This window comes from Salmo salar, chromosome 24 (assembly GCF_965601325.2).
Source record: "Salmo salar chromosome 24, fSalSal1, whole genome shotgun sequence".
In the NCBI taxonomy this organism is placed as follows: Eukaryota; Metazoa; Chordata; class Actinopteri; order Salmoniformes; family Salmonidae; genus Salmo; species Salmo salar.
The window spans coordinates 50,850,152-50,872,841 of record NC_138314.1 but is presented as its reverse complement, the minus strand read 5'-3'; the positions used below and the strand labels follow the sequence as shown (position 1 = coordinate 50,872,841).

The window sequence follows — 22,690 nt, the reverse complement described above, 5'->3', positions numbered from 1 at the left end:
TGTTTTGTTCGGTTTTAGTTTGGTATCTTCCTTTTTTTTAGGTCTTTCCATTCTTTTAACAGAATAAAACAATAAAACCAACTAAATGCACAATATTGCTTTTATGTTCATATTTAACAACACTGGTTGAATAAATCTCTCACCACATCGGCTCCTGTACTGTCACCCAGAAAAGGGCATTTTAGAACTCATTTTAGTCCATTTATGATCTTAGGAGGACATCTACAGGCAATTTTAAGTACTACACCTAAATATAATATCATCAGAAGGAGAGGGATGAACAGGAGATAGGCCTGTGCACCGTAAAACAAGCTAGTTGATATGAAACACAATTATATTCAAAACCTAACCCTAACCCTAACCCCTAACCCTAACCCCTAACCCCTAACCCCAACCCTAACCTTAACCACTCTAACCCCTAACCTTAACCCTAACCTTAACCCTAACCTTAACCCGACGGACGGACGGTTCTAAGCCCAACCAACGCAACCCAGGGCACTTCTACAAGTCGGCAACCATGCGGTCTACAACTTTGGCCGGGTGCGCCCGGACCCCTCTGGCCAGCGCGTCAATGCTGTGGAGTGCACCCATTCCCTTTCCCCCCCTTCGGCTTCCACGTGTCAGAGATGGAAGTGGATCAACCGACTCTAAACTAGAAACCTAACCCTAACCCCAACCCCAACCCTAACCTAACCTAACCCTAACCCCTAACCCAATTGGTCACTCGAACCACCGGATGACCCAGGACTACACTTGGGGCGGATGCACGACAACTGGGAGGTTTCCTCCTTGAGGGTTTCTTTGTCTGCTGAAACTCACAAGTATGACAGACTGACATGGCTGGTATGGAAACATGGCAACCAATCCGAGAAACCGGACCCTCATACAGTACGCGACTATGGGGTTTTGCCTGATCCTTAACCTACCATGTATCTACAAGGACGCTGGACGGAACTCCAAGGGCGGATGCATGACAACCGTAAAGAGGGCTTGTCCTTTGGGTTTTTGTCTGCTCAAACCATTGGAAGTTCAATGACTTACCACTCGACAGGGACACATGGCATCCAACTGAGGGCCGGACCTACATAAGGTACGCAACTCAAGGGCCTTTGCCTGATCCTACGCCGAGTATACCCAAACAGACCAGCTGGTTTTGACTAGACATGGGTTGATTGGGAGTTAGGATCCTGGAAGGGAATAACTCTTAATTATACCAATAATTGAAAACATCCAGGACAAAAAGACAGACGGACACGGAAGTAAATACATAGACAATGTGGAGAAAAAAAGAAAGATCAGATGGGGAGTAACTCCTAGGTTGAACTATGCTTTCCACTTCCGTTGACAAACAGACCTTGAAAAGACTCACCTAATCTAACCCTAACCTTAACCCTTACCCTAACCCTAAACCTAACCCTAACCTTAACCCTAACCCTAACCACTCTAACCCTAAACCTAACCTTAACCACTCTAACCTCTACCCTAACCTTAACCCTAACCTTAACCATCCCTTAACCCGACGGACGGACGGTGCTAAGCCCAACCAACGCAACCCAGGGCACTTCTACAAGTGGGCAACCATGGGGTCTACAACTTTGGCCGGGTGCGCCCGGACCCCTCTGGCCAGCGCGTCAATGCTGTGGAGTGCACCCATTCCCTTTCCCCCCCTTCGGCTTCCACGTGTCAGAGATGGAAGTGGATCAACCGACTCAAAACTAGAAACCTAACCCTAACCCCAACCCCAACCCCTAACCCTAACCTAACCCTAACCCTAACCTAACCTAACCTAACCTAACCCTAACCATAACCCTAACCATAACCACCCCCCCTAACCCTAACCCTAACCACTAACCCCTAACCCCAACCCAACCCCAACCCTAACCCTGATGCAGGTAAATATTATCCTCACCTCTTATGTGCTAACCCCAGGTAAGTATTCCGTCTAGCATGGGTAGCACCTCCAACGGATGGAAAACTCATGATAAAAGAGACAACTATGCCCAACACCAGAGCAGAGCTATTACCACACAACCAGAGGAGCTGTAACACAACACAACAGGTTTCTAAGACCCGCACCTACGAGGATCCAACTATATTTGAACTCAGCACCTTCACTGCTACCACTAGAATGGAAAGCTATGGAATTCACACAACTACCTGAACTTCAACCACAGTGGGAAAACAGAAAAACACCTCCCAGGAAGGAAGCAATGGGTGGACTACAACCCCACAAGGGTAACCTTCATCCTATTATAGCCTCAGAATGTTGGCCCACACAGACAAGGAGCAGAGACCACCAGACCAACAGTATAGCCCACCGCTCTCCTCCACTACAATGGAAGCCTATGGAGAATCCATAACACAGACATCCAACTTCAAAGGTAAGTATGGACCCCTTTAACACCTCCAAACAGGACCCCCTTACACTCAATATCGAAATGAACCTACTACAACCAGAGCTAACTGCTCCCAACACCCCATACAAGTCAATGGCAGAGAGAAAAGACAGCTAACTACTCATCTTCATTCACTTGCCATGACCACAAAACACCTCAGAAAGATCTCTACAGGGGCTGGCTCCAACCCCCTAAGTATAGACCCTTGCTTCTGACACCTCCTGGACCTGCCACCCTCAGAAAATGAATATGGTACTTAAAACCAGAGGATGAGCCTACCGGCCCTTTGCTGCTAACACACAGATCTATGGCAGAACAAAGGTCAAGACTACCATCTTTGGAGGACCAGTTGAGGGACTTCTACACCACCTAGGAACCTCATCAAGGACTCTTTCTAATCTCACAGACTTCAACTACATTTATATTTTAGTCATTTAGCAGACGCTCTTATCCAGAGCGGCTTACAGTAGTGAATGCATACATTTCATACATTTCTTTCCCGTACTGGTCCCCCATGGGAATCAAACCCACAACCCTGGCGTTGCAAACACCATGCTCTACCAACTGAGCCACACGCTTACCTCCAATACCTCCTGGACAGCTCACCCACCCACAGCGGAAACAGCAGCCAAAAAGAGAAAGGTCACCGGGCCCAATGCAATTCTCCATTGTAATGGCCTTCACCATTGTAATCAATGGAGTCAACTCTCTACCCCAGACCACTTGACCTCTAGATGACATGGACATCCCATGCAGGCCACTACAGGTACTGCGATCTGATTGGAAGAAACGGCCATACTGCTCACATGCACAATGCATGCTCTCATCATGCTCCAATGAGAAGCCTCGACACCTGCTGGACCACACCCCCTTTCTCTATAAAAGAAGGGCATCATCTCAGACTTCATCCAGATACCAGCAAAGAGCAAGAGACCCAGTGTAAGAAGACTCACCCCGCTACGGCTAGATCTGCCAGACCTCCACTCCCAACGATCTGACCTACTAGACCCTCACCTTCACCAGCTAGATCTACCAGACCTCCACTCCCAACGATCTGACCTACTAGACCCTCACCTTCACCAGCTAGATCTACCAGACCTCCACTCCCAACGATCTGAGTTACTAGACCCTCACCTTCACCAACTAGATCTACCAGACCTCCACTCCCACTAACACTACACCTGCACCACACACACCTACACCTGCACCACACACACTACACTACGCCCCACACCGGCAGCAGCTTCAGCCAAGCCGCCCAGGCCACCACTACTACTACGGGTACCATGGACTACTCACCAGTCCCCAGCCCTTTTCCTCCACAAAGACAAGACACCAGGAGCACCATCACAGAGGACTCCACCACAGCAGCACCGAGACCCCTCTTCACGACACCAGAAGACATCTCCTCCTCCAATTCCCTACCATCATTCCAGTGGTCCATCTCTCCTCTCCACACCCGTAGAACTACGGAACAACAACCCAGAGAGACCTCCACCCTCTTCCACCCCAGTGTCAAGACAACAGCTAAGCTGATCTCCAGACTCATCAGAGCGAGACACCACCTGGAAGCAACCAGCGAACACCTCTCCGGAGGCCCTCTACCACCTGGCTACCAGACCAAGAAAAGGGAAGTGATAGCCCTCTTCACCCCATCTAGAGCATCAAACAACACCCTTGACGAACTAACCATCGCCACCAAGCAATGGCTCAGAAGGAACCATGAGATCCTGGAGAGACACTACAGGAACGAGACAGAATACACCCACCACATCCTCTCCGAAAACACAGACTGCACCAACTGGACAGAGGCCTGGTACCGCGGCAGCAGATTGGCAGAAGATCTACTTCAAAGACCCCTACTACTACCTCTTCTGGAGAGCCTGTGGAACTCCCTCCCTCACCTTCAAGGAGACTGGCTAACCAGAGATAACGGCAAAGTCATCCCCCCACTCACCCACACCCCCCCAGGCAGCGAAGAAGAGGACGACTCACCTCTCCAGACCTCTCTACACTTCACCCCAACTGGGAAGATACCTCCTTCGCCACGCCAAGGCCCGAAACAGCCCCTCTCCACAGAAGAAGATCCGACGGGACAGAACTTCGACCCTCCAGACAAAGTCACTACGTCCCACACCATGGAAGAACCCAACAAGAAAAGACTCCCACAGACCGCTACTAGAAGACGCAAAAGAACCCACAAGACCAACAGGGCCTCTACACCCTCTCCAGATCCTGACAGAACCAGCCACCTACAGATCAAGACTGCACCCGACCCACCTCCTCACCTCCACCTCTGCCGCCACCGCCTCCTCATCATCATCATCCCTCTCCTCCTCCACCTTCTCATCCTCGATGTGCACCCATCACCACCATCACCATCCAAACCTCTACCATTGCGGACCAACCCTACACCTACCACATTCCATCATAAAAAACGACCCAATCAACACTCTACTCAACAAGCTACAAAGCCAAGGGCGGATCCAGCAATGGGCCCCCAAGGCACTAGCCATCGAGGGAGCAACAAAAACACAACAGCCCTGTGTTTCAACCCATCCACTCTCCAATCAAGCCTCTCATCAACCTCAACTACAATCAACCCACTACAACCCACCAACAAACCCTACGACAGAGAGGACCTAAACACTCCTCCAACCTTCGGTCCCTTGGCCCCCCCCCCAACGGGCAGTCTGTGCGCTGAGCCTCCCTAGCAAATCAGGCATGTCCAAATCCTGACACCAAAGTGCAAAAACTACGATAAAAAGGTAACCATTTAAATACGCCTGTGGGACTGGACAGAGGGTCTTCCCGTCTCCAAATCTACCCTTCAACCACATCTTTAAGGCCTTCACACAACCCTCGCCCCCGCTGCTCCGAGGGGCTCAGAGTTGAAGTGCACCTTGGATTCATGCCCGGGATAAGACGCTCTAACAAAGCGATGCTGCCCTACGCATATCCGTTCCATATCTCTTTAAAAAAAAACGCCAGACACTCACTGAAGAGTATGCGGGGCTTGACTCGCAGCCAACGACATGCCTTCGCTCCTGGCAGAGCTACCTTGTAAGTCACTGGCCTGCTGAATCAGTACCTTGACAGAATGAGTCGGGAAGTTCAGCCTCTGACCAGCTGGTGGCCCTCGATGTCTCCGATGGAGTGTTGGTGAAATGGGCTTGGGATCGCTCGGCGCGCCGGAACCTGGTTGGGGCCTAGGAACCTGGAAGGGAAATCAGGCGCAGTTTGACGGGGAAGAGGATCCGTCAGATTTAAAAAACAGCTTCGAACACTCTGCGGACCCCCGGCCCCGTCTCACTCATACTGATCCGACCACTACAAGACTTGAACAACTTAGCGACAATAACTCACTGGCTAAGAATGACACCCTATGGGGACCCATGATCCTGGAAGGGAGTGGCCTCACTAGTTCTTGCCATCTGAACCACTGAGTACGAAGGACTGACATTTGGGGTGGATGCATGACAACCGTAGAGGAGGTTATAATTCCTGGGTTTTGTCTGCTCAAACTCTCATGGCCGACTGACTGACACGCTTGGGATGGACACATGGCAACCGACTGAGAAGCTGGGTTCCTGGAAGGGAGCTCAAAGGGTGGATGCATGACAATAGTAGAGAAGGTTCACCTTCTGGGTTTTTGTCTGCTCAAACCACAGGAACTCAATGACAGACCGTATTGGTATGGATACATGGCAAGCAACTGAGACACCGGACCTGCACAAGGTACGCAACTCAACCGCATTGCCTGATCCTACACCAAGCACACCACGACAGCACCAGCTAGATGTGAATCAACGGCAATCGCTTCAGAGTAAGGATCCTGGAAGGGAATTACTCTTAAACGTATTGATGAACGAAAACATCCAGGACCCAATGACTGATGGACACGGAGTGACACTTAGCCAACCAGCAGTGAAGGACGTTTCCGTGGGCTAATTACTCTCTGGTGGCCCTTTTTCACCACCGTTGACACCTTGACCAATAGAAGGACTCCCCTAAACCTAACCCTAACCTTAACCCCACCCTTATCCTAACCCTAACCCCACCCCTATCCTAACCCTAACCAAACCCTTATCCTAACCCCACCCTTATCATAACCCTAACCTTAACCTCACTCTTACCCCAACCCTATCCCTAACCCCCACCCTAACCCCACCCCCTACCTGGACTTAAAACGGACGAAAGACCAAGGATGAAGACACCTAAAACCAACACACCCCAAAACAAACTCTACTAAAGTGGGATACTATAGGGTTCTACAACCTGGGCGGATCTGTACCCGGACCCTTCGACTCCCCCATTCGGCAAGCGGAGTGCAGATTTTGAGCTAAGATTTTGAGCTAAGAGAGGATGAATTTCCAACTCTCTAGTCCATCATGGTGCAGGCAAAACACACCATAGCCCAGACCAAGACCATCACAGTCCAGGGGCAGGTGATACACAGACCCTGCAGTCAACTTGACTCCTGGAGTGCCCCCACATTGACTAGGGCCATGGAGACCGCACAACCACCCCAAACACCAATTATCAGCAATGTAGCAATTCAATCTGATCTCTCTGGGTCAGAAACTAACATCTCCATTTTTGTTCCCACAGAGGTTCAACCAAATACACACCCTAACCCTGCTGAGGTGGTGACTATGGAAAGAGGAGTAAAGGTGGAAAAAGTTGTGATGATGGGAGAAAACAAAGGGAAAATCAATCCCAACAGTTTCCTGTCTGAACCTTCCCCAATACTTACCTCTCCACACACCAGATACCTCTTACCCACCCCACTTAGTCTGTCTCCAAAAAATAGGGTTCCTTCAGAGCCCACTGTGAGACTCTCCCCTCTGCCTTCACCTAGACACTCTACCCCAACATACCCAGCCATCTCCCCATTCTTGTACCAGCCAACTAAACATGACATGACAAACAGAAAAATGTATGATTGACAACTAAAATCTCTCAAACCGATTGCCATCATTGGAGATTCAAACTTGAAAAGAATACCCTACCATCCGTACAAACACATCCAAATTGACAGTTATCCTGGAGCACAGTTCCACCACATTACTGGGGTATTGGCAAAATCTACCCGAAATCCTAACACCAAGGTGGTTGTGCTGTCTCTGGGCCTGAACAACAAAGATCAAACACAGAAACAAACACCCATAGGACAACTACAATCACTTCACAGTAAAGCAACAGTGATGTATCCCAATGCAACCATTTACTTCCCCATCATTAACTACTCTCCCCACCTGTCAGAGAAACAACAAACCATGTTGAAATATATTAATTCACACATCGCCACACACTACAACCCCCTATTAGAAATCCACCATTTAGATTTCCACACAGAGAAAGACAACATACACTGGACACCAGATACAGGGGCAAAAATACTCCAACATTGGATGGAACAGCTAAAATAGTGGGGGAGGGTATGTCTACATCACAGCCCCTCCACCAAGACACAAACAAAAACATTAAGGGCAATAACCTGTTGTTGTTGCTGCCTTGAAGAAACATAATCTTCCGACTGAAGCCATCAATCCCTCTGTGAATCACAATTCACCACCTTTGAAAAATACATTAAAAAAAGTGATTACACCCGATGGTGATGTCCACCTCTACCATTGCCCCCCCCCCCCCATTGTTCCTCACACCATATTTTTAATCTTATAAACCAAATAACAATCTCAGGGGAAAATTCACCCAAATTACAAAATTACACATTGGTTTCATACCCTGAGCAGTATATGGAAAAGGTATTATTGAAATTCATGCTTTGGTTGACTTCCCCTGGCATATTTTCCACATGCTATCGTTCAACAAATCCCATGGGACCACAATTAGCATTACTGGCGCATCACCTTGAAATCATCCCAAAGTAACTACAATTAAATGTGAAGTTAAAACAAGTAAATTACAGATGATTTGAACATGATGCATGAAAAATGCTAATATGTCTCATGACTTGAATGGGGGTTGTGACACATGCTAAAACATTAGCATATGTAAACATTGACAGGGAAAATAAAGTAAATCATGGGTTGCCACAATGACAGAGGAGCGGGAACTGAATATGGTCGTCTAGGAATGGTGTGTAGCTCCAGTCCACCCAGCACAGTACCGACAGGATCTACAGCTCTCAGGGCCCCCTGGATCCTGTGCTGTTGTACTCTTTATGATAGCGAATTAACATTACTTTACTACGTGGAAATAACCTAAAATAACTTACAAATAAAAAATTAAAGGCATCGTCCACCAGGATCAAAATATTATTTTCATTAGGACTATTAGGACTATTATAGACTACATGACAATTCATAAGATGCATCTGTATTTGTTACTCTACATGATTTCTCTATCAAGTCATTTTCTCTTTTAAAAAATAATTTGAAAGATTAGTTGCATCGATTATTTAAAAAAAATATTTAAAGAAAGGCTGCTGATGTAGGGGTGCACATTATATTTGCTATCCAGGATCCTTGGGACAACCCTACCCCCCAATGAAGTTTAAATGTAAAATGGTTAGAGTAAGGGTTAGGTTTTACCGCAGGAGGCCTTTTGCCTTTTGGTAGGCCGTCATTGAGAATTAGAATTTGTTCTTAACTGACTTGCCTTGTTAAATAAATGTTAAACTAAAAAATATAAAACATTAAAGGTTAGTTTAGGGACATTGCAAGCGCTCCAAATAGCACTAACCGTTTGCGCACCTTTGTAGTTTAGGTGGAAAAAGGAATAATAACTGGAAGACATTGTCTTATGTTAGACAATGACCTGAAATATAGAAACCGACTGTAGGCATATAACCTGTCACATATAGACTGTCGGGCTAAACTCCTGCAGAAGCGTGGACTAGCCTATACCTTTGTAAGGAGGCATTCAGTTTGAGATGCAGTAGGCCTACTACAAAAAATATGCCAGAATTTGGAATTTAGCTCTGGCAAAACATGCCCTATGCTACTCTATTGAGTTAAAGCTCCGTATGGCTTAAAAAAAATATACTGATGTCACTTAAAAACATTAGGACCAAATTATATCCCTACACACTATAGGCCTACTATTGAGAATGCTTACTTTAGCCCTTTGGATATGAGAAATCCGACAGTGTTCTTATAGCCGGTGTTGGGGCTATTGGCAAGAAAGTCGGACACCTCTCTTCTCAAGTCCTCGTCAGTGATGTCGCTGTATGTTTGGCGGACAGATAAACCATACTCAGACATTTGTCTCTGGATGGTTCGCACACTAACTGAAAACAGCCGGGCTATTTCGCGAAGAGAATGAAGTGCAATTCTAGTAAGTATTCCAGCTGTTATTTTGGAATCTTCAAGGCTGGATGACCTCGTTGTCCAGTCTGAATGGTGACACGTCAAGAAGCTGAAGGGCTCTTTCCAACTTTTCAAAAAATGTATAGACCATTTCTAAGGGTGACATGCTCTGAAAATCTAAACACATGTAGAATGTTTTCTATTTTTTTGAAGACGTGGTCTGTGTCTACTGTAGCATTTGGTTGTCGAAGTTGGTGGCTTAATGGGACCAGTATGTCAGCTATCTGGTCCAACACTTCCTGAGGGATTGGAAACTCAACCTGTGCCAAAGTAGATAAGTAATCCAGAAAAGGGTGATGGATTCTCGCCGCCACCGAAAACAGAAATAAACTTCTTATTGTATTGTGGCTATGTATCTCAACATCACGTATTGAAAAGACAGAACCGTAGCGTGGCCTTTAAAAAATAACACGCGATGATGCCCAACCCACTTCACCAATCACAAGGACGCCTGCCGTTGAAACAATAACGGAATTTATTATTATAGCGAACAAAGACCATAACGTTAATTATGATTGGAGGTTTTCTGCATGTATCTAAGCCCTATCAGTAGCCTGATTTCATTACCATGTAGCCTAAACAGGATTACTGTCTAACTACTATATTAATGGGACTATCCAAATCACATTATTATGTGCATGTAGCCTAAACGTTTTGTAATTTCACACAGAAAGCACTGTGGTTATTGGGGGAGTGTTGTAAATGTTAATCAAATATCCTAGATGTGCCTAACTACTTTAATGATGGGCAGTACCCTGTTGAAAAAATACTAACCCTAACCCTAACCCCTAACCCTAACCCTAACTACCGTAATTATGGGCAGTACCCTGTTGAAAAAATACTCTAAGAAGCTACACAGTTCATTTTATTTTAGGTTATTTACTTATTTTATCTTAAAAGGGACAATGTGGCCCTATACAACATAAACTAAGTCTCATAAACACAGCCTATGAAAACAATTACATAAACAATTCTAAACAGGACTTGTTTCCTGATACCATTTGACTTGTAAAAGACATAAACGCATGATCTAATCCAATTAATCAAAGCTAAGTTATTGCACCTATTGAAATGTAATGTGTTTTTAGTCTGTATTCTGTTGCATTAAAAAAGTCACTGTTGCTTATTAGATCAAATTCAGTGTGCCCATGTCTTTATTGCTTTGTATGAGAAGGCAGGATGCTATGGTCGCCCCTGGAGGAGGTTCTTGGGTCACTGCTATTTAAGTCTGAGCAGAGTTTGACGAAAACATTCAAAGGTGGTGGTGCTATATTGCGTGTTATTTTGAATACCAGGCAGATGTTGGAGTAGAGAACGAAGTGGTGTAAACTGAACATGTTGAACTTGTTGAGTACACTTTTAGAAAAAGCGGTTCCAAAAGGTTATTTGGCAGTCCCCACATAGGAGAACACTTTAAAGAACCCTTTTAGGTTCGAGTAACAACCCTTTTGGATTCCATATAGAACCATCTGTGGTAGCAGATGTTCACATAGGAGAACACTTTAAAGAACCCTTTTAGGTTCGAGTAACAACCCTTTTGGATTCCATATAGAACCATCTGTGAGATGGAACCCAAAAGGGTTCTACCGAGGCACCAAGGGGGTTCTACCTGGAACCCAAAAGGGTTCTACCGAGGCACCAAGGGGGTTCTACCTGGAACCCAAAAGGGTTCTACCGAGGCACCAAGGGGGTTCTACCTGGAACCCAAAAGGGTTCTACCGAGGCACCAAGGGGGTTCTACCTGGAACCCAAAAGGGTTCTACCGAGGCACCAAGGGGGTTCTACCTGGAACCCAAAAGGGTTCTACCGAGGCACCAAGGGGGTTCTACCTGGAACCCAAAAGGGTTCTACCGAGGCACCAAGGGGGTTCTACCTGGAACCCAAAAGGGTTCTACCGAGGCACCAAGGGGGTTCTACCTGGAAACAAAAAGGGTTCTACCGAGGCACCAAGGGGGTTCTACCTGGAACCCAAAAGGGTTCTACCGAGGCACCAAGGGGGTTCTACCTGGAACCCAAAAGGGTTCTACCGAGGCACCAAGGGGGTTCTACCTGGAACCCAAAAGGGTTCTACCGAGGCACCAAGGGGGTTCTACCTGGAACCCAAAAGGGTTCTACCGAGGCACCAAGGGGGTTCTACCTGGAACCCAAAAGGGTTCTACCGAGGCACCAAGGGGGTTCTACCTGGAAACAAAAAGGGTTCTTCAAAGGGTTCTCCTATAGGAAAAGCAGAAGAATCCTTTTAGGTTCTAGATAGCACCCTTTTTCCTGAGTGAAGGCCTATATTGCAGTGGTGGTTCCATGGTTTTCTGTAAAAATAAATGCAACAGGCCCTGAACGTCTCTGGAGGATCTAGAAAGATAGTGAATAATTGCATCACCGACTCAGTACGACTATAATTAACATTTCTAACTTGCACCGTTATGCAATTATTAACAGACTAGATACAAATGCTAATCCTGGCGACCAATGTCCTAGCATTTTGTAGAATAAATGTCATTTTCATGCGTAAAGTAGGAATCCCAATCCCAAAGAATGTGTTTGGGAAAACATTTGTGAATGGTTGGGCATTAGTCTTTACATGATTAACAAACTGTGTGACTTCTTTCAATGCAAATATTTATTGCAGTGATTGTTTTTGCCAACCAGTTAATAGCCGTTTGTACCCTCCTCGATCTCTGCAATTCTTGTTTTAGACATAAGAAATTAAGAGAAAAGTTTAACATCAATAACAACCATTTATTCTTGAACAAACAGCCCCAAAGACTAACGTCTTTGTTATTGTACAAAGGCGTAGATCATTTCTAAGGTAGCCTGTAATATTGTATGGAACTGTCCTCTACATTATATTGTATGGAACTGTCCTCTACATTATATTGCATGGAACTGTCCTCTACATTATATTGCATGGAACTGTCCTCTACATTATATTGTATGGAACTGTCCTCTACATTATATTGCATGGAACTGTCCTCTACATTATATTGCATGGAACTGTCCTCTACATTATATTGAATGGAACTGTCCTCTACATTATATTGTATGGAACTGTCCTCTACATTATATTGTATGGAACTGTCCTCTACATTATATTGTATGGAACTGTCCTCTATATTGTATGGAACTGTCCTCTACATTATATTGTATGGAACTGTCCTCTACATTATATTGTATGGAACTGTCCTCTACATTATATTGTATGGAACTGTCCTCTACATTATATTGCATGGAACTGTCCTCTACATTATATTGTATGGAACTGTCCTCTACATTATATTGCATGGAACTGTCCTCTACATTATATTGTATGGAACTGTCCTCTACATTATATTGCATGGAACTGTCCTCTACATTATATTGTATGTAAGAGAAACAAAGAAATATGCAAGTATTTAGAAAACAAATACCCAAACATTGCAAATGAATATGCCAATGCTTTATGTTAATAAATATCTAAAGTGGTGATCAGTCTCTTTTTTTAAATTTTTACTAACAAACAAAACCAAAAAATTGTCACAAGGTGCGGTTTTGCCGGCTGACCGCTGCAGTGCATTGTGAGGAAGGTCTTGTAATAGTCTGGCAGTCCAGAAGATGTCCCTGCACACCTAATAACATCTCTTTAGATTTATAATGCATCATTCTAAACAAATGAACATACTTTACATCACTGAAACTGACCTTCATAAACTGCCGTCGTTGCCATCAAGACATTAGTTACATGTTAATATTCAGAATACAGTTGACTGGATCTCAGTGAAGACGCAAACTTTGGGCCGAAGGTAAACATTTCTCTGCATCTGGCGAAACCTCAACACTTTGACCTCCCATTGAAGGCGTGACGTTGTCAGAGGGATAGTTAGATATGGAATAGAAAGGAGGCAGCGATCTGCATGACTTCAGTGTCAAAGTCATCTACCTAGTTGTCGCATGCTCCCGAAGACTAAGGATAGTCCCTCTAAAGTGAAGGTATGTAATCCTATACGGATTGATGCCCCGACTCGGGCTGCCACGTGCAACATGACGGAATATGCATTGTAGTGATACTTGCTATATGAGATATGTTACAATTCACAGCAGGTGGGTTAACCCTATAAGCGAAATGCGTAGCTTGGCCATGTACCTTTCACTCGAAAGACCCGGGTTCGCTTCCAACTCAGTCCGTTTGCTATTGTACTTTAGTTTGGGTGAACTTTGCCAGTTAATTGTATGTTGATAATCAAACAGGATGTTGTCAAAGGGGTTCTGTCTGGAGGGAACAATGGATGAGAAAGAGCAGAAAAGACCTTGTCATTTTGTCCCGACAGATCGCGGTGCCGACCTCGATTTCTCTCGGACATTCTACAACTGAAACCCATCATTACTGAAATCTTATGAAAATGAACGGTGGCAAAAAGAAGTAAGTGACTTAAATGTTAGAAATGTTATAGATCTTTCTCAACAAAGTGAACATTTCTGTCTTGTAACTATTTCAAAGTAAATAGCATTTTGTAGAATAAATGTCATTTTCATGCGTAAAGTAGGAATCCCAATCCCAAAGAATGTGTTTGGGAAAACATTTGTGAATGGTTGGGCATTAGTCTTTACATGATTAACAAACTGTGTGACTTCTTTCAATGCAAATATTTATTGCAGTGATTGTTTTTGCCAACCAGTTAATAGCCGTTTGTACCCTCCTCGATCTCTGCAATTCTTGTTTTAGACATAAGAAATTAAGAGAAAAGTTTAACATCAATAACAACCATTTATTCTTGAACTAACAGCCCCAAAGACTAACGTCTTTGTTATTGTACAAAGGCGTAGATCATTTCTAAGGTAGCCTGTAATATTGTATGGAACTGTCCTCTACATTATATTGCATGGAACTGTCCTCTACATTATATTGTATGGAACTGTCCTCTACATTATATTGTATGGAACTGTCCTCTACATTATATTGCATGGAACTGTCCTCTACATTATATTGTATGGAACTGTCCTCTACATTATATTGCATGGATCTGTCCTCTACAATTTATATTGTATGGAACTGTCCTCTACAATTTATATTGTATGGAACTGTCCTCTACAATTTATATTGTATGGAACTGTCCTCTACATTATATTGTATGGAACTGTCCTCTACATTATATTGTATGGAACTGTCCTCTACATTATATTGTATGGAACTGTCCTCTACATTATATTGTATGGAACTGTCCTCTACATTATATTGTATGGAACTGTCCTCTACATTATATTGCATGGAACTGTCCTCTACATTATATTGAATGGAACTGTCCTCTACATTATATTGAATGGAACTGTCCTCTACATTATATTGCATGGAACTGTCCTCTACATTATATTGCATGGAACTGTCCTCTACATTATATTGCATGGAACTGTCCTCTACATTATATTGTATGGAACTGTCCTCCACATTATATTGTATGGAACTGTCCTCTACATTATATTGTATGGAACTGTCCTCTACATTATATTGTATGGAACTGTCCTCTACATTATATTGTATGGAACTGTCCTCTACATTATATTGTAGGGAACTGTCCTCTACATTATATTGTATGGAACTGTCCTCTACATTATATTGTATGGAACTGTCCTCTACATTATATTGCATGGAACTGTCCTCTACATTATATTGCATGGAACTGTCCTCTACATTATATTGCATGGAACTGTCCTCTACATTATATTGCATGGAACTGTCCTCTACATTATATTGCATGGAACTGTCCTCTACATTATATTGTATGGAACTGTCCTCTACATTATATTGTATGGAACTGTCCTCTACATTATATTGCATGGAACTGTCCTCTACATTATATTGTATGGGACTGTCCTCTACATTATATTGTATGGAACTGTCCTCTACATTATATTGTATGGCGTAGTACTATAAGGACACATGGTGAGATCCAGATGCAGACACGGGAGGCAGATGGTTGGAGTCTCCGATATTTATTATATTCCAAGGGGCAGGCAAGAGATCATAACAAGGTCAGAGTCCAGGAGGTACGGAGTGGCAGGCAGGCCTGAGGTCAGAGTCCAGGAGGTACGGAGTGGCAGGCAGGCCTGAGGTCAGAGTCCAGGAGGTACGGAGTGGCAGGCAGGCCTGAGGTCAGAGTCCAGGAGGTACGGAGTGGCAGGCAGGCCTGAGGTCAGAGTCCAGGAGGTACGGAGTGGCAGGCAGGCCTGAGGTCAGAGTCCAGGAGGTACGGAGTGGCAGGCAGGCCTGAGGTCAGAGTCCAGGAGGTACGGAGTGGCAGGCAGGCTCGAGGTCAGGGCAGGCAGTATGGTCATGCAGGCGGGTTCACAGTCAAGGCAGGCAAGGGTCAAAACCGGGAGGAATAGCAAAAAAGAGATAAGAAAAAGCAGGAGCATGGTAAACCACGCTGGTTGACAAGACGAACTGGCAACAGACAAACAGGGAACACCGGAATAAAAACCCAGGGTCTAATGGGGCAAACGGGTGACACCTGGAGGTGGGTGGAGACAATCACAAAAACAGGTGAAACAGATCAGGGCTTGACAATATTGTATGGAACTGTCCTCTTCATGATGCATTGTATGGAATTGTCCTCTAAATTATATTGTATGGAACTGTCCTCTACATTATATTGTATGGAACTGTCCTCTACATTATATTGTATGGAACTGTCCTCTACATTATATTGTATGGAATTGTCCTCTAAATTATATTGTATGGAACTGTCCTCTACATTATATTGTATGGAACTGTCCTCTACATTATATTGTATGGAACTGTCCTCTACATTATATTGTATGGAATTGTCCTCTAAATTATATTGTATGGAACTGTCCTCTACATTATATTGTATGGAACTGTCCTCTACATTATATTGTATGGAACTGTCCTCTACATTATATTGTATGGAACTGTCCTCTACATTATATTGCATGGAACTGTCCTCTACATTATATTGCATGGAACTGTCCTCTACATTATATTGTATGGAACTGTCCTCTACATTATATTGTATGGAACTGTCCTCTACATTATATTGTATGGAACTGTCCTCTACATTATATTGTATGGAACTGTCCTCTACATTATATTGTATGGAACTGTCCTCTACATTATATTGCATGGAACTGTCCTCTACATTATATTGCATGGAACTGTCCTCTACATTATATTGCATGGAACTGTCCTCTACATTATATTGCATGGAACTGTCCTCTACATTATATTGCATGGAACTGTCCTCTACATTATATTGTAGGGAACTGTCCTCTACATTATATTGTATGGAACTGTCCTCTACATTATATTGTATGGAACTGTCCTCTACATTATATTGTATGGAACTGTCCTCTACATTATATTGTATGGAACTGTCCTCTACATTATATTGCATGGAACTGTCCTCTACATTATATTGCATGGAACTGTCCTCTACATTATATTGCATGGAACTGTCCTCTATATTATATTGTATGGAACTGTCCTCTACATTATATTGTATGGAACTGTCCTCTACATTATATTGTATGGAACTGTCCTCTACATTATATTGCATGGAACTGTCCTCTACATTATATTGCATGGAACTGTCCTCTACATTATATTGCATGGAACTGTCCTCTACATTATATTGTATGGAACTGTCCTCTACATTATATTGTATGGCGTTTACCTCCAAAATAGTGGTTTTCCCGTGATAATCTGAAAACAGAAATGCACTCAATCACAACCAATGGAATATTAATCCATATCAGTGAATGAATACCATATTGTCCTTATGTTGTATTGACCAGTATAATACTGATCTAATATTGTCCTAATGTTGTATTGACCAGTATAATACTGATCTAATGTTGTCCTAATGTTGTATTGACCAGTATAATACTGATCTAATATTGTCCTAATGTTGTATTGACCAGTATAATACTGATCTAATGTTGTCCTAATGTTGTGGTATTGACCAGTATAATATTGATGTAATGTTGTCCTAATGTTGTGGTATTGACCAGTATAATACTGATCTAATGTTGTGGTATTGACCAGTATAATACTGATGTAATATTGTCCTAATATTGTGGTATTGACCAGTATAATACTGATGTAATATTGTCCTAATGTTGTGGTATTGACCAGTATAATACTGATCTAATGTTGTGGTATTGACCAGTATAATACTGATGTAATATTGTCCTAATGTTGTGGTATTGACCAGTATAATACTGATGTAATGTTGTCCTAATATTGTGGTATTGACCAGTATAATACTGATGTAATGTTGTGGTATTGACCAGTATAATACTGATGTAATATTGTCCTAATGTTGTGGTATTGACCAGTATAATACTGATGTAATGTTGTGGTATTGACCAGTATAATATTGATGTAATGTTGTCCTAATGTTGTGGTATTGACCAGTATAATACTGATCTAATGTTGTGGTATTGACCAGTATAATACTGATGTAATATTGTCCTAATGTTGTGGTATTGACCAGTATAATAGTGATCTAATGTTGTGGTATTGACCAGTATAATACTGATGTAATATTGTCCTAATGTTGTGGTATTGACCAGTATAATAGTGATCTAATGTTGTGGTATTGACCAGTATAATACTGATGTAATATTGTCCTAATGTTGTGGTATTGACCAGTATAATAGTGATCTAATGTTGTGGTATTGACCAGTATAATACTGATGTAATATTGTCCTAATATTGTGGTATTGACCAGTATAATACTGATCTAATGTTGTGGTATTGACCAGTATAATACTGATGTAATATTGTCCTAATATTGTGGTATTGACCAGTATAATACTGATGTAATATTGTCCTAATGTTGTGGTATTGACCAGTATAATACTGATCTAATGTTGTCCTAATGTTGTGGTATTGACCAGTATAATACTGATCTAATGTTGTGGTATTGACCAGTATAATACTGATCTAATGTTGTCCTAATGTTGTGGTATTGACCAGTATAATACTGATCTAATGTTGTGGTATTGACCAGTATAATACTGATCTAATGTTGTGGTATTGACCAGTATAATAGTGATCTAATGTTGTGGTATTGACCAGTATAATAGTGATCTAATGTTGTGGTATTGACCAGTATAATACTGATCTAATGTTGTGGTATTGACCAGTATAATACTGATGTAATGTTGTCCTAATGTTGTGGTATTGACCAGTATAATACTGATGTAATGTTGTCCTAATGTTGTGGTATTGACCAGTATAATACTGATCTAATGTTGTCCTAATGTTGTGGTATTGACCAGTATAATAGTGATCTAATGTTGTGGTATTGACCAGTATAATACTGATGTAATGTTGTCCTAATGTTGTGGTATTGACCAGTATAATACTGATCTAATGTTGTGGTATTGACCAGTATAATACTGATGTAATGTTGTGGTATTGACCAGTATAATATTGATGTAATGTTGTCCTAATGTTGTGGTATTGACCAGTATAATAGTGATCTAATGTTGTGGTATTGACCAGTATAATACTGATGTAATGTTGTCCTAATGTTGTGGTATTGACCAGTATAATACTGATCTAATGTTGTCCTAATGTTGTGGTATTGACCAGTAAATGAGGTCAGCTGATGCTCAGTGTGAACGACCTACATTTGATCTGTCTGTTTACTCCTCTATCTTTCATGAGATCAACTCCATCATGCTCCAACATTTCAACTGAATGTATTTAAAGTCAACGTCATCTGCTATTTCTACAAATGAAAATGTATTGGTTTATTCTCAGCAAAGTGGCAGTGTTCTGTCGTTGTTCTAGAATTCTAGTTATTTTCGGTAGATCAGCAGTACATTACATACATTATTTTTTATTGTACACACTGTGAACTGACGTTTGAACTGGCCTTTCTCCCTGGGAACAGTGCCATTGTTTATCCATTGAGTTAGGAAGCCATAGATAGCTGATACGCTGTCAGGTAGACAGCAGTAGAGAGGTGATAAGCTTTCAGTTTGAAGTTAATGAAAGTCATTGAGTAAAGCACTATCATTGTCATAAACGCTGTTTCAGCCTGAGTATAGCATGATTCATGTTCCAGGACTGATGCGTTTCTTCTGTTTGTGTTCTTTGATGCATGCTTCTATAAATGCTTCTATATATATATTACAGATCCAGACTCGTTTCAAACCTTACAACATATTTTCATACCACTTTAATTTACATCAATGTTCATTGTAATATATCACATGAACAAGAGTTGACAGAAGTAGGATTTGTGGATGTCAAGTTGAGCTATTGTTTTGGGGAATTCAGCCTGTTATACCTGAAAATGTTCCATAGGTGGCAATGGAGGTAGGAAGAGAGCACTGCTAAATGGAGAAACATGTAGAAAACAACAAAGTATAGTTAAACATTTTATTGAGAGGGAATCAGGTAATTAGAAATATTGAAACAGAGAAATGACTAGGAACCTTATCTAATAATAATATTGTTCAATGATGTAGATGAGATCATTGCAAAATACACTGAGTATACTAAACATTATGAACACCTGCTCTTTCCATGAAACAGACTGACCAGGTGAATCCAGGTGAAAGCTATGATCCCTTATTGATGTCACTTGTTAAATCCACTTCAATCAGTGTAGATGAAGGGGAGGAGACGGGTTAAAGAAGGATTTTTAAGCCTTGAGACAATTGAGACATGGCTTGTGTATATGTGCCATTGAGGGTGAATGGGCAAGACAAAAGATCCCTTCTGATGTATCAGGGAATGTTGCAACATTGTTGAAGTAGAGTGTGTACAGTGGTTAGGGGTTAGGGTTAGGGTTAGGGTTAGGTTAGGGGTTAGGGTTAGGGGTTAGGGTTAAGGGTTAAGGGTTAGGGTTAGGGGTTAGGGTTATTATTACTGTCTTTCTATCCACTCAGTAATAATGTAGTGACTGTGTCTATTAACTCAGTAATAATGTTAGTGACTGTGTCTATTATCTCAGTAATAATGTTAGTGACTGTGTCTATCCACTCAGTAATAATGTTAGTGACTGTGTCTATCCACTCAGTAATAATGTTAGTGACTGTGTCTATTATCTCAGTAATAATGTTAGTGACTGTGTCTATCCACTCAGTAATAATGTTAGTGACTGTGTCTATTATCTCAGTAATAATGTTAGTGACTGTGTCTATTATCTCAGTAATAATGTTAGTGACTGTGTCTATCCACTCAGTAATAATGTTAGTGACTGTGTCTATTATCTCAGTAATAATGTTAGTGACTGTGTCTATTAACTCAGTAATAATGTTAGTGACTGTGTCTATTATCTCAGTAATAATGTTAGTGACTGTGTCTATTATCTCAGTAATAATGTTAGTGACTGTGTCTATCCACTCAGTAATAATGTTAGTGACTGTGTCTATTATCTCAGTAATAATGTTAGTGACTGTGTCTTTCTATCCACTCAGTAATAATGTTAGTGACTGTGTCTATTAACTCAGTAATAATGTGAAATCGCCATCCTCAAGTAAAACGTAGTCATGGCGCTCCACACGCTGCATCAGGTTAAAACAACAACATGCTGTGTGCCAGCCTGGTCTCATAGACTAGACGTAACATAGTAAACATAAATCCACGACACTGAAATTAGTATGATATGTTACATTTGGTATGGACAGATGTTACTTAAAGGAGAATTTTTCCATTTCTGATGTAAAGCTCAATTTTTTTTATGTAAATGATCCCAGACACTTGTTTTTGTGATTTGGCTTGTTTTTGAGAAACTTACCCCAGCTGCGATTGACTTCCTCATTGCTCATTGTGCATTATCATGGCGCGCAAAAGACATTAGCAAAAGCTCAAAAAACAGCCAAGTATGTCCTTTTAGAAATGGATATGCTCTCAGTATAACTGTTTAGCTGTTAAAATTCCAAAATTTATCAGCAACGTTGTGATCCATTTTGGTCGAGTTGCGCTGTTTCTCCCATGGAGCTGTGCAGGCCGAGCATGTCGCTATAGTACACAAACAAAGCCAGCGCAGCACAGCTGGTAGAAGAAACAGCTTGAGTCGGACAATATGGATTATAACGTTGCGGATAATGTTCTGAATGACACAATTTACTGAGAGCATGTCCATTTCTAAAAATGTATTTGGGTGTTTTTGGAACTTGTTCATGTCTTTTGTGTGCCTTGATACTGCATAACGAGCAATGAGGAAGTGAATCGCGGTTGGGGTAAGTTTCTCAAAAACAAGCCAAATCACAAAAAAACTGTCTGGACCCTTCTATAACATGCCAGTTACATTGAAAATAGAGATTTACTTCAGTAATAGGAAAATTCTCCTTTAAGGCAAAAACGAGGGTGGTTGGCCGTATGACGCGAATGTCTAGCAACCCAAAAGTTGAGTGTTTTAATCTCATCATGGACAACTTTAGCATTTTAGCTAATTACCAACTTTGCAACTACTTGGCATGTTAGCTAACCCTTCCCATAATCTTAACAAATGGATGATGGACATCCACAAATTAATACATACCATATGAAACGCAACCTATCATCCTAAATGGAGTGCCTCAGATTCACGTACAGAATAATAAGAAATGTTATGAGATCAGGTTGCAGCCTGCAGCAGCTTACATTGTAGAATAATAGTGAAGACATCAAACTATGAAATAACACATATGGAATCATGTAGTAACCAAAAAAGTGTTAAACAAATCCAAATATGTTTTAGATTTTAGATTCTTCAAAGTATCCACCCTTTGCCTTGATGACAGCTTTGCACACTCTGGCAGTCTCTCAACCAGCTTCACCTGGAATGCTTTTCCAACAGTCTTGAAGGAGTTCCCACATATGCTGAGCACTTGTTGGCTGATTTTCCTTCACTCTGCGGTCCAACTCATCCCAAACATTTCAATTTGGTTGAGGTCGGGTGATTGTGGAGGCCAGGTCATCTGATGCAGAACTCCATCACTCTCTTTCTTGGTCAAATAATACTTACA

General features: G+C 42.1%; 1 protein-coding gene across 5 annotated transcripts in view; it reads left to right on the top strand.

Annotated features, from left to right (window-relative positions):
- The first annotated feature begins 13,423 nt into the window (after positions 1-13,423).
- Positions 13,424-22,690, top strand: part of slc4a4a (solute carrier family 4 member 4a) — a 220,119-nt gene continuing 210,852 nt past the window's right edge. For 3 of the 5 annotated variants that reach the window (XM_045706591.2, XM_045706588.2, XM_045706592.2), the window contains exons 1-2: positions 13,425-13,693; positions 14,032-14,123. In XM_045706591.2, coding sequence (XP_045562547.1) covers positions 14,098-14,123 — 26 coding nt within the window. In that variant the 5' untranslated portion in view covers positions 13,425-13,693; positions 14,032-14,097. Of the gene's footprint in view, positions 13,694-14,031; positions 14,124-22,690 lie in introns of all 5 variants that reach the window. The other 2 variants (XM_045706590.2, XM_045706589.2) reach the window with 1 other exon arrangement.